Source organism: Rhinolophus sinicus, chromosome 18 (genome assembly GCF_057876585.1).
Source record: "Rhinolophus sinicus isolate RSI-liver-muscle chromosome 18, RSI-T2T, whole genome shotgun sequence".
NCBI classification, from domain to species: domain Eukaryota; kingdom Metazoa; phylum Chordata; class Mammalia; order Chiroptera; family Rhinolophidae; genus Rhinolophus; species Rhinolophus sinicus.
The window spans coordinates 96,882,261-96,898,208 of NC_142518.1; the positions used below are offsets into that span (position 1 = coordinate 96,882,261).

The following is a 15,948-nucleotide window of genomic DNA, read 5'->3' on the forward strand; positions in this document are numbered from 1 at the left end:
TACCATTTACCTGAACTAGAATTGCTTCAACTTTACATATTTGATCCTTTCTTTTCTCTCTCTCTCTCTCTCTCTCTCTCTCTCTCTCTCTCTCCACACACACACACAGATGTATTCTTTTATAGTTATAATTGTTGTATCAGTCCACAAAATCCCCCATTGTCCCAATATCATGCTTTGTACCTTGTTGCTAATCAAATATTATATAACACATTTACTTGTCATGTCTTTGTAGTCTAATTTCATCTAGAACACATCGACACTTGTCTAGGTTTCCCTTATAACATAGTGAGGTTTTCGAAAAGCTCACTCCAAGCAGAATGCCTCCAACATAACTTGCCTGATTTTTCTTCTTATTAGACTGAAGTTAAACATTAAGGTGTCTCAAGATTTGTCCATGTAATTAAAGGAGAATTCCCTCTTTATAATAAATAAGTAATCTGAAAGTGTGTAAATGCCATATTTTCCTACAATCTTTCACACAATGGTTTTAGCATCCATCGATACTTTTTCCTAAGTCAATCATTATAAGGCTGGTGAAACATGGTGATGCTTTTAAGGATTTTTTTTCTTTTCCATCGTTTAGTTGGCATTATTTGCTCATTGAGGCTCATGAACCCTTCAGCTTAGAGGTGTTGTGGGGTTTTTCATTTGTTTAGATTTGAACCATTTCATTACTTTTGAATAGAAGTCACTGTTTGCAAGCTAGGACACAGAACCAAACTGTGGCAGCCTAATCCTCTAGGGACCCAGGATGAGTTTTACCATCTTCAGCAGAATGACATCATAATAGAAGCTGCTAACAACGGGCTTATAACCTCTAAGTAATAAACACGTTTCTACATTTTTTTCTTAGTGTACACCCGAAAGTCTAGTCATTCGAGGCATGATGCACAGAACATCTGGTGTATAAACGACACAATGAACCCAGTTACATGCTGGCCAACCTGCTGGTGAACCAGCTCAGAGTTGGACAGATTGGTGAATGCAGAAAGTGTTCACAATTTGAAAACCTGCTCTGAGGATTTAAAGATTCCTGGTTACGGTCAAGAAGAAAGCAAGTCAAAGAATATTACAGATGCACCAACCCTGATATTTGATTTTGGCATTCTTCCATTAGAACACAAAGTTAGAGAAGAGTGTCAAGAATAACACACTAGGACATTGTCCATATAAATTACTTAGTAAGGAAGAAATATGACATGCTGCATTCTTCCATTTGCTCCAAGGACAAATCAGCAATGAGGACTATTGAAAACAAATGCTCAACTCTAAAAACGGTGGTGCCAGCACCATTTCCCACGACAGTATACCCTCTGGCTTTCCCAGAGAGTAACACTGCTACTCTTCCATGATAGATATTCAAGTGGAAAAAGCTGGGCGGAGGATTTGCCAGGGCCAGGAAGTACCTCTTGGTAGAATGTGAAAAATAGAGCATGTCTTACTTAGCTAACTGTAAGCTCAGTCCCTCCTGAAGATGTTAAAGAGCTTACAATTAGTTAAGAAGGGACTCCTACAGTCTGTGTGATGCTTGTTAAACATCTGCAATACACAGAATTCCTTGACCTGTAGACACTGTTTCTGGTCACCGTCTTAAAGTTGAACTGTCCCATTTCTGACTCTTCTCCAATGGCTAAGGTGGAGGAGAGAGTGGCTTTCTCCTGACATTGCAGACTTTGATGACTTTGCAAGTCACCAAAGTCTGCAATGTCAGGAGTAACCCCCAAGGCCTTTGAATGCATAGTAGGGGTTGCCAGCTGGTAAGTCCAGGGGTGGGGGCAGGAACGTGCCCATTTGCCCCAGCCCCGAATCTTGCCTGCCTGCAGGACGCAGCCTATGATGATGACTTAGGCTCCAAAGGAAAACAGCATTGTAGCAAGCTCAGTGGTCTCCAGTGGGATCTCAGGAGGGCTTTCCTCAAACTGAAGGTCTGTGTAGCCATGGTCTGTGCTGAGGAGCCTTGAGCATTTCACTTTAACTACCTGGGATTCCAGTAGCCAGGTGAGTTCCAGACGGCATGCTAACAGGTTGCCCCAGCTGCAGTCTGAGCACAGGTCAGACCTTTCACCCAGAGCTCCCTCATGGCCCGCAGCTGAGCAGCCCCAGGTCTCCTGGCATGCCTCACCTAACTGCCCCCAAGGACGTCCTCATCCCCCAACCCACCCAACCAGCGTGGCAACGGAAAATCTTACACATGTTGTTGGGTATTTCAACTACTCTTCTATGAGTGCTTATGCCAGACACTGCTTGCACAGTATATATTACCTTGCTAGCACCTCTGCAGTTCCCCTGCAAGAAGGTGTGAGAATCCCCATATTGCAGTCAGAAACCTCACTTCAGAAAAATTGAGTTCCTTGTCCAAGCCAGAGTTCAAACCTAGATCAATCAAGTTCCTGAGCCCTTTTCCTATTCAAAGTTAGACGATAGTTTCTCCCTAGGAGTGAATAACACTATTTTATTAGGCATGAACCAGGATGTCACTTTTTCTGCTGACCTATGAAGCTCAAAATGGGCCATGCTGCCCACTCTTACAGGTCAGGTACACATTTCGGATACCTGGATGGGCAAAAATCCCTGTGTGTGACTGGCCAGAAATCAAGGTTTCCATGAGTTCCTGTGGGCTGAATTTACCTGCTCTTCAGTTGTCACATGTGTTTTACATTTCACAGAGGACTTGACCTTTTCAGATTTTTTCCTACTAGGTTCAATACTGAGTTCACTGGATTATGTTAATACAACACCCAAGGCCATTATACTTCCCAAATATGGATGAACCCTGATGAGTATTTATAGCACAACAGCAGATATGAAATTGCCAGGTTGAACCAGAAAGACATTTACTGGATTCTCACCAGGACCAGCAAGCAGCATAAGGACCCTGGCTCGCAGCCAGCCTCTGGTGTCTGCAACGAATGAATACATGGAACAATGATGGGACCACACAGGGAACTGTGGGCTCCTGGAGCTGCTGACTTTGTACTAATAGGCCAGACAAACCTTCTTAGCAGAGGGTAAAGCACCTATGAGAGAATCTCAGATGATCAGGAAGAAAGTGCAACTTCCCAGGCAAACTAGGATATGTCGAAATAGCCAAGATACTTTCTGAAACAGGACCAATTAAGATCCAAGGGACTTTATTTATTCATTTAGAGAGGAAGTTAATATAGCACAGATATCACCCTTTACAATGTGAAACTTTGTGATTTGTAATATATCCCTGCAGCCAACATCACTACATACTCCAGAACCTTTTCCTCACCCCCAAAAGAAGAAAGATACCCATCAGCAATCGTCACCATTATCTCCAACACCACCAGCCCTGGCAACCACTAATCTCAGTTCTGGCTCTATGAATTTACCTGTTTTGTACTTTTCCTCTGCATGGACCCTAAATTTGTAGCACTTTCTGACTGGTTTTTCTTCACATACCACAGTGTTTTCAAGACTCATCCATGTTGTAGAAGGCATCACTGCTTCATTCTTTTATATGGCTGCACACTCCCCCATCGCAAGGATATACCACTTTTTAAATCTAATAATCGGTAGATGGACATACGTCTGTTTCCTCTATTTGGGAATTATGAATAAAGGCTCCATGAACATCTGTGCACAGTTGCTTCTTGTGTGGATGCATGTTTTGAACTGTGTTGGATGTATACTAGGGAGTGAAATTGCTGGGTCATAGGGTAACTGTTTACATTTTTGAGACATTTTACTCATTTTATAAATCTATCGTTCCATTACTTCTACCAAGTTTGAGGTTTCCAACAGAGTCAAAATGCGAATTTCAGAGCAACAATGGGCCATCAAATACCCAGGCACACATATGAAAATGCCCTTATTGGAGCCCATGTGAGTGTCAGCGCCTCAGCGTTTCAGGGTGTGGCGCAAACCTGTGTGTTTAACAAGCTCTCCGGTGAAATTCTCCCCCCACAAAGGGCACAGGATCTTGACCCGGGTCACAGTACATTCACAAGAGCTCCCACCCCCACCTGCACCTCGTGGCTTCTGGCTGAGGTTGCACCAACAGCAGGACGCAGAGCGCCCCTCCCTGGCGCCACAGGGAAGAAAAAACAGGTTCTGGCTTAGTGGCCTGAGGTCAGGGTGAAACCGAGGCGGTCTGGATCTTCTCGACAGTCAGCAGGAAGACCCAGCGGGAGAGCTCGTCTAGCGTGCCGCACTCAGGCAGTGAGTCCCGGGCGTCTGATGGCGCGGGCACGGTGGGCACTGGGAGAAGGGTTCGCTTGGATTCTTGGGCTCCGACGGTCTGTCTTCAGCACGGAACTGTAGACGGGCAGGGGAGGAGGGAGCAGATCCGGACCCCCGTCCCCCAAGCCGCGCAGGAAAGGGAGTGGTGGGCACCGGGTCCCCGTCCCTCCAAGGGTGGAGAATGGGAGGAGTGTCGGGTACCGGGCAAGCGGCCCTCCGTGGGCTGCAGGAATGGGTGGAGCGGAGGGACTCCGGCCCCCTGCCCTCCGCGGGCTGTGGGAATGGAAGGAACGACCCCGTCCTTTGCACCCAGATGCCACCTCAACCGGTCGGCTCCAGCCCTGACTTGCGTGGTTCCAGCGCTAGTAGGGGAGAGAGGCAGCGCGCCCCTGTCCTTGCACTGGGCGCGGGAGCGGGTAGGAACGACCTGCGGCCGGCCCCTGTCTGACCCGGTCTCCCGCGGCTCCCTGCGACCCAGCCAGGCCTCCCGGGAAGGGTCCTCTGGGTCTGGCAGAGCCCTTTGTGAACCCGGACACCTACACCGGACAGCGTGCTGGAACAGCTCCCTCGCCAATGGCATCCAATTTACAATTGGCATTGAGGCGTTTGGGTACTCGTCCCGCTAACCTTTCCCCTAGTGCCCTCTTTTCATGGCACCCCGTTCGGCTTTTCACGCGTCTCTTTATCCACGGGCCCTGTGAGCATGGGTTCATTCGGGTGGTTTGCGGAGAAGCCATCAGCCACGAGAGGAAGTGAAGTTTACATCCAGAAGAGGAGATGGAGGGAAACCCAGAGGGTCAATTCCCTGGGAGACACGGGGGAAGGCTTGGGTCAGTCAGGAGAGGGCAGCCCAGCTGTGACGCTGGGGCACAGGAAAGGTGAGTGGGTCCCCTGCCAAGACCGGCTTGGTTCCTGGATGCCGCCCAGGGACTGCTAGGTGCCTAGAAGGGGGAATAGAAGCTTCCTAGGAATGAGTCCTTGCCAGCAGAGCAATGGCCTTTCTGGAGCGCTGCCTCTGTGCCAGGCACACTGCTGTTCCCTTTCCATGCAACTGGATCCGCCACAGGCAGTTTTATGAATGAGATGTTTAGAGAGAGGCCTGGGTGTCATTTAAGACACCAGACCGGGGATAGGATGGGAACAGTGTCATTTTGGATGGACTGGGCAGGAAGGCAGTCATGAGAATTTTTTCCTTGATCCCATCCAGGAAAGAGGACAGGTTTGTGAGTTGTGTGAAAAAATGCAGAGAGTGTACCCCTAGCAAAGGGGCAGGTTTTTCACACCTGTGGAGACATGTATGGTTCCGCCTCTCTGACCTCAGAGATTGCACTAAGAACATTTTAAGTGTTTTTAGACGTGAGCATTGCAGGAGTCTATGGATTCTAACCTCATCACCATTTCCCTCTGGCCCCTGGGACATGTTATTCATTCCTCCGAAGCCTCAGGCCTCAGTCCCCTCGTCTGTATTCAGGGCATAATACTAGTGCCCACCTGCTCACGTTGGGTGAGGGCTAAATGAACTAATACATGTAGAAGGCTTGGAACATCACCGGGCACGTAGCGTGCTGATTGTCATAAGTGTCCTTCATTATCAGTGCAGACCAGGTTCCCGATGGCCTGCCCTGTGCAGTGTATTTTTCTCATGAGAAAGCCACTTGGAATGCCACTGCAGAATGAGCGACCTGCTGGTGTTGGCTGAACTACACATACCCGAGTGGAGAATGAGGGATTGATGGGTTGCTGCCTTTGTAAGGTGTGGCTCTCGCTAAGATGCCTGAGATTGCAGGTGACTAAAGGTTCCTCAAAGCTAGATGGACTTTCAGGGTTACTCACCAGGATTGTAAGTATGGCTCCCCTATTTCTTCTGTTGCCTACCTATATTCAGAAACACAAGATACTCGTGGCTGTCGAGCACTTGCATTGTGGCTAGGAGCTTAATTTTTTATTTTAATCAGTTTCGACTTAAATGTCCACATGCTCTAGTGGCTGCCGTATTGGACAGCACAGTGCTAGAGGGTCTTTGGATCGGCCTGGACGTCTTATACACATTTTGGAAATTGTTTACAGAATTGGAAGTGTATGTGTATTTTTCTAGGAAGTGAGTCCATGGCTTTCATCAGATTCTGAAAACCTCCCAAAAGATTACAGTCTGCTACTTTAGGACTTTGCGGAAAAGTAATCAGTTAAGGGAGGTAAGGATGCCCTCTGTTAACCATTGCTATTTCTTCATTCTCATTTGTCCTGTCTTCGGCTGTAGGTACCTCCCCCACAAGAATTACAGAAAGAAACACATTGGAATCTGAGACTTCAGGCCCCAGATAAATTGTACACGGCTGGAACGGGCAATGGCTGTGGCCCAAGGTTGTGCAATCCAGGCCTCCTTGAATCAGGGCTCAGTGTTTCAAGGTTACGATACTGACTCTGAAGTCTTCCGTCAGCGCTTCAGGCAGTTCCAGTACAAAGAAGCAGCCGGGCCTCGTGAAGCTTTCAACACACTGCGGGAGCTCTGCTGTCAGTGGCTGAAGCCAACGATGCGTTCTAAGGAACAAATCCTGGAGCTTCTAGTGTTGGAGCAATTCCTAACAATTCTGCCCCTGGAGCTAGAGACCTGGGTGACAGAACAGTGCCCAGAAAGTACAGAAAGAGTTGTGTCACTGATAGAAGACTTACAGAGAGAACTTGAGATACCAGAGCAGCAGGTGAGAAAAGAGTTTGGGATCTGAGTAATTGGACCAAATGAAGTAGCAGAGGCAGGTGGAACTAGATGACATATTTGTCTCTGTGTCATTCTTCAGTCCCATGATTTCTCCACAGTTATTTCGTGTTTCTCTTCTGATGGGGTCAACATATGGGACAGTGGTATCAACCTCATCTTTCTCAATGCCCTCCTATAACAAATATTTTGTAATGTCCCCATAAATAGACATAAATTAAATGCGTACATAACATAATCTCTGTGGGGAAAAAATGAGAAAGGAAAATAAGTGACAGACTGAATTTGGAACACAAGTCTGAAACATTTTCTTTCTGGCTCTTTACAAAAATGTTGGCCAGCTCTGAATCAAGTAGAGTCTAGAAGGAATATAAAGGAAAAGGAATGTAGTTTTATTATGAACCAATAAGCATTGCAGCATGCCCATGACGGGGCTTGAGTGCTCCAGAAGGCCTCATGAAGTTGTCAGGTGCTGGCCTCTCTGCTTAGACTCACTGTGAGGGCGACAGGTGGAAATTCAGACTGAAACAGTTCAAACACTATGAGCAGATTTTGCTGCGGGTCATGGGATTTTTTCCAAAGAGACAAACAACTTTCCATGAATCTGAACAATTAGTAGTGTATAGTCTTTCAATGATTTCCAAAGTAGTGCTTTCCTAGAAAATTCAAGTCATGCTAAAATATGCAATATTATTTTGTGTTTCTATAACCACTGGGTTCTTTTTTTCCTACATGAGTATTTGAGGGAGCCCTCCAAAGTTGGTGGGGACCTGGAACACATCTGCAGTGTGCATTATACACCCTTGTCTGCCCACAAAATTCTGATAGCCACCACCTGCGATCGTATCCAAAACACCTCCTGGGGGCGGTGGCCCTGCCCTCTGTTCAGAACCACTGAGTGAAGCCTGTTTGGGGCGAGCCATAGCTCAGCCCAGGGCAGCATCTTTGGAGAAGAGAGGAAGTGCTTCTAGTTGGGCAGTAAGAGCACGAGCCTGTTGTGTTGATGAGGCTCTGCAGGTAGCCTGCCTGAACGGGACTCTTCCAAAGTGTCCTTCCTGCCCCCAGGATGGAATGGGTTTATGGTTTCCCTTCCTTCTCTGGCTCTTGTTTGGCTTACCACATAAGCATTTGTCTTCATGTGGTCTGATCGTGCATTGCCAGGACGGTAGCCACCAGCCAGGTGTGGCTCTTGAGCCTAGAAACTTGGCTAGTGCAAATTGGGATACGCTGTAAGTATATAATGCACACCGCAGTCAGAAGACTTAGGATGAAAACTAAAGTAGGTGAAATCGCTTAATAATAAAATTTTAAATAATTGTTTATACTGATTACATTCTGAAATCATGGTATTTTAGATATATTGGGTAAAATGCTGCATGTTAAGATTGACTTTACCTGTTTCTTTCATTTTCCATATGCGCTCTGGATAATTTTCAATGATTTGGGGGGCTTACATTATATTGCTACTGGGCACTGCTACTCTAGACTTTGGAGTGATGGGTTCTGGTGTTTCCCCCAGATCGATAGGCAGGAAATGCTCTTGGAAGACCTGGCAGCCGTGGGAATGGCAGATATAGCACCAAACTTCCAGCTGGAGTCACCCCCACTCCAAGCAATGGGACCTGTCCCTGAGGCCCCAGTGGCAGATGCATGGATCCCAGAGGCAGAGCCCCAGGAGCTGAGCTACGTTGCTGCTCGGGAAAGCCAGCCCTTTCTGGACCATGGTAAGGCAAGGGTCTTATTTCCTTTCCTTGATTTCTGTTTTGAGCGCTCAGGAGCCCTCCAGGGTTGGGGTTGGTTAGAAACACTGACTACCGGGTGAAAATGGATCACCGATAAAGAGTAGTAAGAGGAGCAAATGTTTCTCTGGTAATAGCTGGCTACAACCGTGTTTAGATCAAATGGGATTAAAACCCCTTTCACAAATGAGTCTGCTCAGCAGTCTCTGACCCAGAATATTTTACAAGAAATCGATAGGCGTGTCGGGAGTGTGAATAAGGACTAACTTCCCCCTGCATGTGTGGATCAGTGGAACCTGCGGTGTTGTGGGTTCCACGGACCTCAGTTGTTTTTATGGCATAACAGCCACATTCAAACTCGATCCTCATTAATATCCTCACTTCAGATCCTTTAAGAGGCTTTCACGACTTGCGACAGTAGAGGAAATACATCCGTTATCCATCAAAACCTAGAACAGTGTTTCCCAAGGGCAGTAAGCAGAGTCTCCATATGAGGATCACCTGGGCTGCATTTCTCACAAGCTCTCCAGGTGGGGGGCTGTACATACTACAGTTTGAGAACCACTGCTGCAGGCGCTACAGGAGTTAGTCCAGGGAGGAAAGGCAGCTGGATCACGTAGCTCTTGTTTTCCCGTGTTTCATGTCCCATTGGGAATTTCTGACATTGCTACCAACGATCCCAGTCTCTACCCAACAGCACCCCTACGCCCTCCACATTAAAGCTGTGGCCTAGTGTGGCCAGAAACCTTTCCCCTCCCTCAAGCACGGCTTCCACATGTTGGCACTTTGAAGATGCTGTGAAATCCTGAGAAAACCAAACAGACCTTGAAAAAGAATGTGTCGAGAACAGTCTAAATTACAAAATATAGATGTCTGGTTGATCCATAAGTAGCTGAGCGCCAGGGTAGCAGCCACATCCGTCTGCACATCTTAACATCTACTCATTCAGCCAATACATGTGAGCGCCTGTTAAGCTCTGTCCCTACACCAGACCCTGCGGATTCCGTAGTGTGCAGGACAGAACCTCAGTCCCAGGTGTCCTGGTGCTGCGACTCCTGTGGACGATTCAGAAATGGAAACAGGACTGTAGGTACGGCTGTGATGTTAACAGGACTGTAAAACGACCTGTTGGGTGGAGAAGGATGCTATGGGAGGCCGTAGGGGGCCTTCCAATTGCTTTTGGCAGAGCGGAAGACGTCCTGGAAGAAGGCAGATCTGGGTAGAAACCTATAGGATGAATTGGCATAAGCCTGCTGAGTGGCGGAAGGGCGAGGGCTCTGGGCAGAATGGAAGGCATGTGCAAAGGTTCAGAGGGATAGAGAGCATGCGGCATTTGAACATCTCCTGCTGCAGTGTGAGGGGCGCACAGGAGGAGCCCAAGAGGCAGAGCAACATGGAAGAGACTGGAGAGAGAACTAGGGTCCTGGATCATGAAGAACTTTGTCAGCCTGGTGAGCAGTTATGCTTTATGGTCAGGGCAGTGGGAACCCACTGGAGGTTCTTAAGTAGGGGAGTAATGCACAGAGATTTGCATCTTACACGATCACTCTGTCTACAATAGGAAGGGGTAAAGCTTGAGTCAGGGGCACCATTTGGGAGGCTGTTGCAATCACCCAAGTGAGAGAGGAGGATTTTCTAAACTAGGGTCATGTTGGTGACGATGGAGTGAAAAAGAGGGGCCGATTCGAAAGATATTTAGCCTGTGTAAATTATAGGACTCGATGATCTACTGACTCGGCACTGGGTGATAACAGAAAAGTGGTTACGAAAGGCATCCAGATTTCTGGTGCGAGAACTGGTAGGTGACTATATTATTCACTGACGCATAGATCACGAGAGGGGTCAGATTTTGTGGGTCAAAGTGAGTTTAGCTTTCAACATGGGTGATTTGAGATGCTTATGGGTCTGCAGGGGGAAATGGTCAGTGTGGTATGAGAGCTCAGGAGAGAGAGCAGGGTTTGAGACACAGATGTGCACGTCAAAGGCTCATGGAAGGTAACTGAAGTCTCAAGGGCGGTCGAGGACTTTCCAGGATTCTATGGAGGGAGGAAGCATATGCTCCTCTGGGCAGACACTGGGAGATATCATGTCAGAATATGAATTCAAATATCTGTGAAACTTTCAGGGACCTTGCTTGGGTTCCTTGCTTTCCCATGCCCTGTCTAAGTAAGCACAGGAGAACAGGCATCCTACACACTTTGACTCATTTGCTCATAAAGCCGATAGGAATTCTGGCTCTGGTGCTCACTTATGGTTTCCCCCCTCCCTCCTAGCGCCATCTCTCTTCTCAGGGTGTCTGGCAGACAGTGGAGAAGGGCACAGGTGAGGTTCCACCCTCTCCTTGGAAAGGATGGCTTGATCCATTCCAGTCCTAACAGTACACATATGTTATCTGTGCAATGCCACACTCCGCCCCCTCCCCCCATAAATTCAGCTCATAACGTCACAGTGTGGTTGTTTGGTGACAAATTTGTCCCCCTTTCTGCATTTATTCAATGTGTCCGGGCACCATATTTTGTACTTTGCTCTAGCAAGTGCTGGGCATGTAGAAGACATGGACACTGTCTTGTTTTTGATAGAGGCGACCAGGAGGAAAAACCACAAGGACATAGATCTATCCATTAAGGTCAAAGCCAAATTACAGAAACTATAGAAAATATTGTCATTTACACTCCGGTCTTTACCTTACCTACATCTCTGATCTGTTATCAACTTTGTGAAAATCTGTATCTCTGTGTGCATGCCTGCAACAAGTGGCAGAACCCAGGCAGTCCTATTGAACTGTAAATCTTTCTGCATATGCATTCCCATTGCACGTGTGAATTTGCTCCTCTCAGCAACAGTGCTGGGTACAAACATCACACATGATGCCTAACACACTATTACTCTTGATTGTCATACTTTACTCTCTAAAGCACAGGAGTGTCCAGTATATTTAACAAGGGAGAGATAGAATGATGTAACAATTAAAATATACCAATGAGGAGGAGAAGAACTAGCCCTTTCTCATCTCTGTTTAAAGTGATATAATATGCTTTGTCCTACTGACTGTGAGGTCTCCATTATCTGCCTCCTGCTCACCAAAATCCCATCCTCTATACCACTTGCAGAAGGTCCAAGGGCTGATTTAGGAAAGAGATATGACCAGGAGGTGGCAGTAGCATGCACAAGCTTTGTAGGGCAACTCTTTGTCAGGTGTGCTTGTGGGGGAAGTCAGGGGTCAGGAGGAGAGCAGGACAAGGGAGTGAGGGCTCAGAGAAGGGGCTTACCTGTCTAGGTGATGTCATAGCCCAACTGCACACGGGGAGTGTATGGGTCAGAGAATTGCAAAGGGCAGCTGCAGCTTGGGGTCATAGAACTACAAGTCTCCACCAGTTCAGTGGCTAGCACATGTGGGGTGAGGTTTTCTGAGCTATGCAGAGGAGGCTGGCAATAAATGGCTGAAATTCTGCTTCTGGGGGCTGAGTTTTAAATAATTGGATGTGTGAGAGTTTGAGTTTGCCGCCAGCAGGCTTTTGAGTCAGGAATCCCTGCTGGCAGTGAGGAAATGAACAACCAAGGGGCTAACACAAAGAAGGCTCATTCCTACCCTTAGGCTCATTTCTACAACAAACTCTCTGGTGGTTACTGTGGCATTTGAGGGTAAAGAGAAGAGGCCTGCCAACAGAAGTAGGCATGAAGGCATGACTTCTGACTGACATTCAACGTTGACCAAAATCCCTGGGGCCAAGCTATAAAACACACAGTGAGCACCCTTCCACGGCATGTGCGGTTGGAAATGGCTCATTGCAGATAGAAATATGTGACGATGTTTACACAAAATGGTGAATTGTATTTAAATTCTCTTCATCTGAAATATATGCCCGTTTCTCGATGAATATAGAACACAAGGTGCTTTCGTGGACTTCCTACGCTATAACGTTCTGCAAGTTAAATTTCCCTCTGGATTAACATTAGCCAAATTGAGTTGCTAATGTCATTATACTAATTCCAGTATTTAGACATTGCCTCGTATTTCAATCTGAAAGGAGCCATTTCCAACCCACACTTTACTGTAGACCAATAATTTTGACCAGAGCTGTGGTAGGGGCATGGAAAGCGGATACGAGCCACAGTTATCTCTCACTGAGGAGAGGGGTGGTAAGACGCAGGGGGACAGTGAGTACAGAACCTTCTCCTGCCTGTCCTTAGATTGATAGTGACAAACACCGTTTGATGGCTAATTGGGTTAACTTCAAGAGAGTCTATGTCTAGACTTCAGTCGAAACGAATATAAACCCGTGATCTTTTGCCCATTGCCAGCCTAATTCAGTTGCCATTTTATTTTGGATATCTCTTACTGAAATTATTCCGGTAAGCAGTTTCCTAACTCTCACTCTTTCTTCACTTGGCAGTCAATAAGACCGTGTTTCTCAGTTTTGAAATGCCAAAACTTTAGGTAGATTGACTTCAGGTTCTGGCCCTCACCTACGTAATTCGAGTCTCAAGATAGATGTGGAACTCATTCAGTGCATTGACTTCATACCACAATTGATTTGCTCCCCTTCCATAGATTGGAGGAGAATAGCCTTGAGCTGATAAAAATAGGATCTCCCTCCCCTTCATTTGGGTTTTGTTCTTGTGTTAGAAAATGAAAACAAAACAAAAGTAAAATGACTCGTCAGAGGTTCCTGGTGAGGCAGTCATGACTGAGAAGGAAGGAGGCAGATATTGAGTGTAGGCACATGTTCAAGAAAGCAGCCTGGACCGTGCAGAAACCTGCGTTGACTCAAACTGTGCTTCTTCCCATCTCTCCTGTGCCCAGGATACACACGACCAAAGCCTGGCCCCAGTTTCTCAGCGGAGCCTAGAGAAGAGCCCCAGGAGAAGGAACTACAGGATTGCGGGGAAGTGAAACAATTGCTTGACTCCATGATAGGTAGGTGAGGGTTCACGGAATGCTCAGGATGAAAGAAAGGAAACATTCAGCCTTACTCCCAGAGTAAAGAGGTTTGGGGTGGCACTTGCAAGTCCCTAGCTTCCCACTAGCTTCCCACACTCCCTATCTCTCCAATCCCCTTGAAACATGGTGACATCTGCAATTTCTATTCATGCTCTCAATTTTGATATCGGGAGAGAAAATGAAGAAAATGTGTCAAAGCAGAAAAAACGGGAGAGTATGTATCCATTTTTGTTTCTTTAGATGGAAATGCAATTCTTGGTCCCAGTTTACCAGAAAACTCTGAACAGCTAAAATATCAACTGGAAAATCCCACAGAGCAGCTACCAAGAGACTGCACAATGCCTGTCCATAATGCAAATCCCTCTCTTGGAGAGACAGCTCAAAGATCCAACCGGGAAGAACCTCTGAGCCCCAGAGCCCATGAGCAAAACAATCCCCGAGAGAAGCCACACCAATGTACTCAGTGTGGGAAGGGCTTTGCTTCCAAGAAGGTACTTAATGGGCACCTGGGAATTCATCTGGGAGAGCTCCGTCACGTGTGCCCTGAATGTGGGAAAAGATTCCTTCGTAGGTCCAACCTCTTCAGGCACCTTCGAGTTCACGTAGGCTAGGCACCCTATAAATGCAGTGTGTGTGACAGGCGATTCACTCAGGTGCCACATCTGATAGAACACCAGAAAACCTGTTCCGAGCAAGAAACATACCCTTGCCCGGAGGGTAGGATACATTTTTGTAATAGAAAAAGTTTTACATGACACCTAAAAACCCACACAGATGGAAAAGCCCATAGGTGTCACAGTTGTGGAGAAAGTTGCAGTCCACACAGAGAGCTTATTTTCTATCAGTTAACACTCAATGGAGAGAGCCCATTTATGTGAGAGTATTGTGGGAAAAGCTATAGACAGAGATCAGGACTTGTTTTGCATTTAAGAAACCAAGCAGGGGAGAAGCCAGAGAAGTGCAGTCATTGTTCTACAAGCTTCATAAAGAAAGCAGGTGTTAATAGGCACCCAGCTGCTCACTTTAGAGAAAAAGTATCTGCGAATTTGTTGAGGTAAACAGCTCCTCCACAAATGGACACTAATCTATCAAAGCTTTAACCTACACTAGGCAGTCTAGGAAGAAGAGTTTTGTTTGAGCTTACTCATAACAGCTTTTTGTTTTGCGGTGTTTAAAATGCATCTCCCAGAGCATATAAATTCTACAACATTCACTGACTCCTGCCCTGTCCTAGACTTGATTTTTTTCTGTCTAGGCAAATCTTGTTTAATCACTGTGATGGAAATGTCTTTCACCCAAGCCAACCACAGCGTAGGTGTCAGAAAGAAGCATACGTAAATGTCGGCACTCCTTTTGGATCTACGGTCAGTATTCTAGTAAACGGGGATGTGTCCAATTTGCCTGTATCTGTGCAATATTTTAGTCATGTGGACATGGATATGCTCTTCCTGTTTGATTGCCTCAGACTAGTAGTTGAAGCAACATGCAGCTGCCTCCCTTACAGTGGCAACGAGCACTTCCCTTGACTCCCTCTTATACCACGTGTCAGAATCTCTTTGTCCTGTGCAGCCATTGCTATGTCTGTGCATCATTTGAGCCTTGGACACAGTCCATTTGGGAAATTGGAGCATTTCCAAAAGATAAGTGCAAGGGAAAATGCCCAGCTCCTAAAGTACTGTGAAGAGCAGAGAACAGTACCCACCACACGAGTACTAAGAAGAGTGTATGGAACATATCAACGTGGAGACGCTACCATCAGTGAACTTCCAGTAAATACTACTGCATAATCTTTCTTTGTTCTTTGAAATGATGAAAGCATTGACTGCTGCAAACATGAAGTCCAGCTTTGGTCACATGCCACAAATCATATTCATTGTTCTTAGTTATGATTTTGCAACGGTTTGTTATTGCAGTTTTCATTTCACTGCCTTTCTGCCCCAACAGTTGGATAATGTCGATGTTTTCCTGTCAATTTTTGGTTATAATGCAGTTATTAACAAATGAGGTTCATCCATGTTCTGTTTTGGAGTTTAACTAGGTTTTCTTTCTTTTTCTTTTTTTTTTTCTTCCAGGTAAAGATTTATTTTAATAGCTTGATTATAAGCTCTCCCTTTCTCATTTCCATAGATATTTTTTCTTAGAATCTAAATAGCATGAATTTAAAATAAAATAATATTCAATAGCTGAGAAGTTTGAAAACTTGTTTAACTGTTTAAATAAGCTGGCTGCCAACTAAGAATATTTACGTTTTTCAAATGGGCAATCCATTGAAAAATGAAAGAGTTAAGTTGCTTGACAAGTTCATTCTGATAACTAGGTATTCTTGAAGACTTATGTCCTGAGAC

General features: G+C 46.1%; 1 protein-coding gene across 1 annotated transcript; it reads left to right on the top strand.

Annotated features, from left to right (window-relative positions):
• The first annotated feature begins 4,067 nt into the window (after nucleotides 1-4,067).
• On the top strand, nucleotides 4,068-15,712 carry LOC148754680 (zinc finger protein 449-like). The gene is made up of 5 exons (XM_088794819.1): nucleotides 4,068-4,188; nucleotides 6,467-6,908; nucleotides 8,442-8,646; nucleotides 13,466-13,579; nucleotides 13,844-15,712. Exons 2-5 carry the CDS (start codon nucleotides 6,555-6,557, stop codon nucleotides 14,212-14,214), a joined length of 1,044 nt encoding a protein of 347 aa, XP_088650945.1. The 5' UTR covers nucleotides 4,068-4,188; nucleotides 6,467-6,554; the 3' UTR covers nucleotides 14,215-15,712.
• Nucleotides 15,713-15,948: the final 236 nt, after the last annotated feature.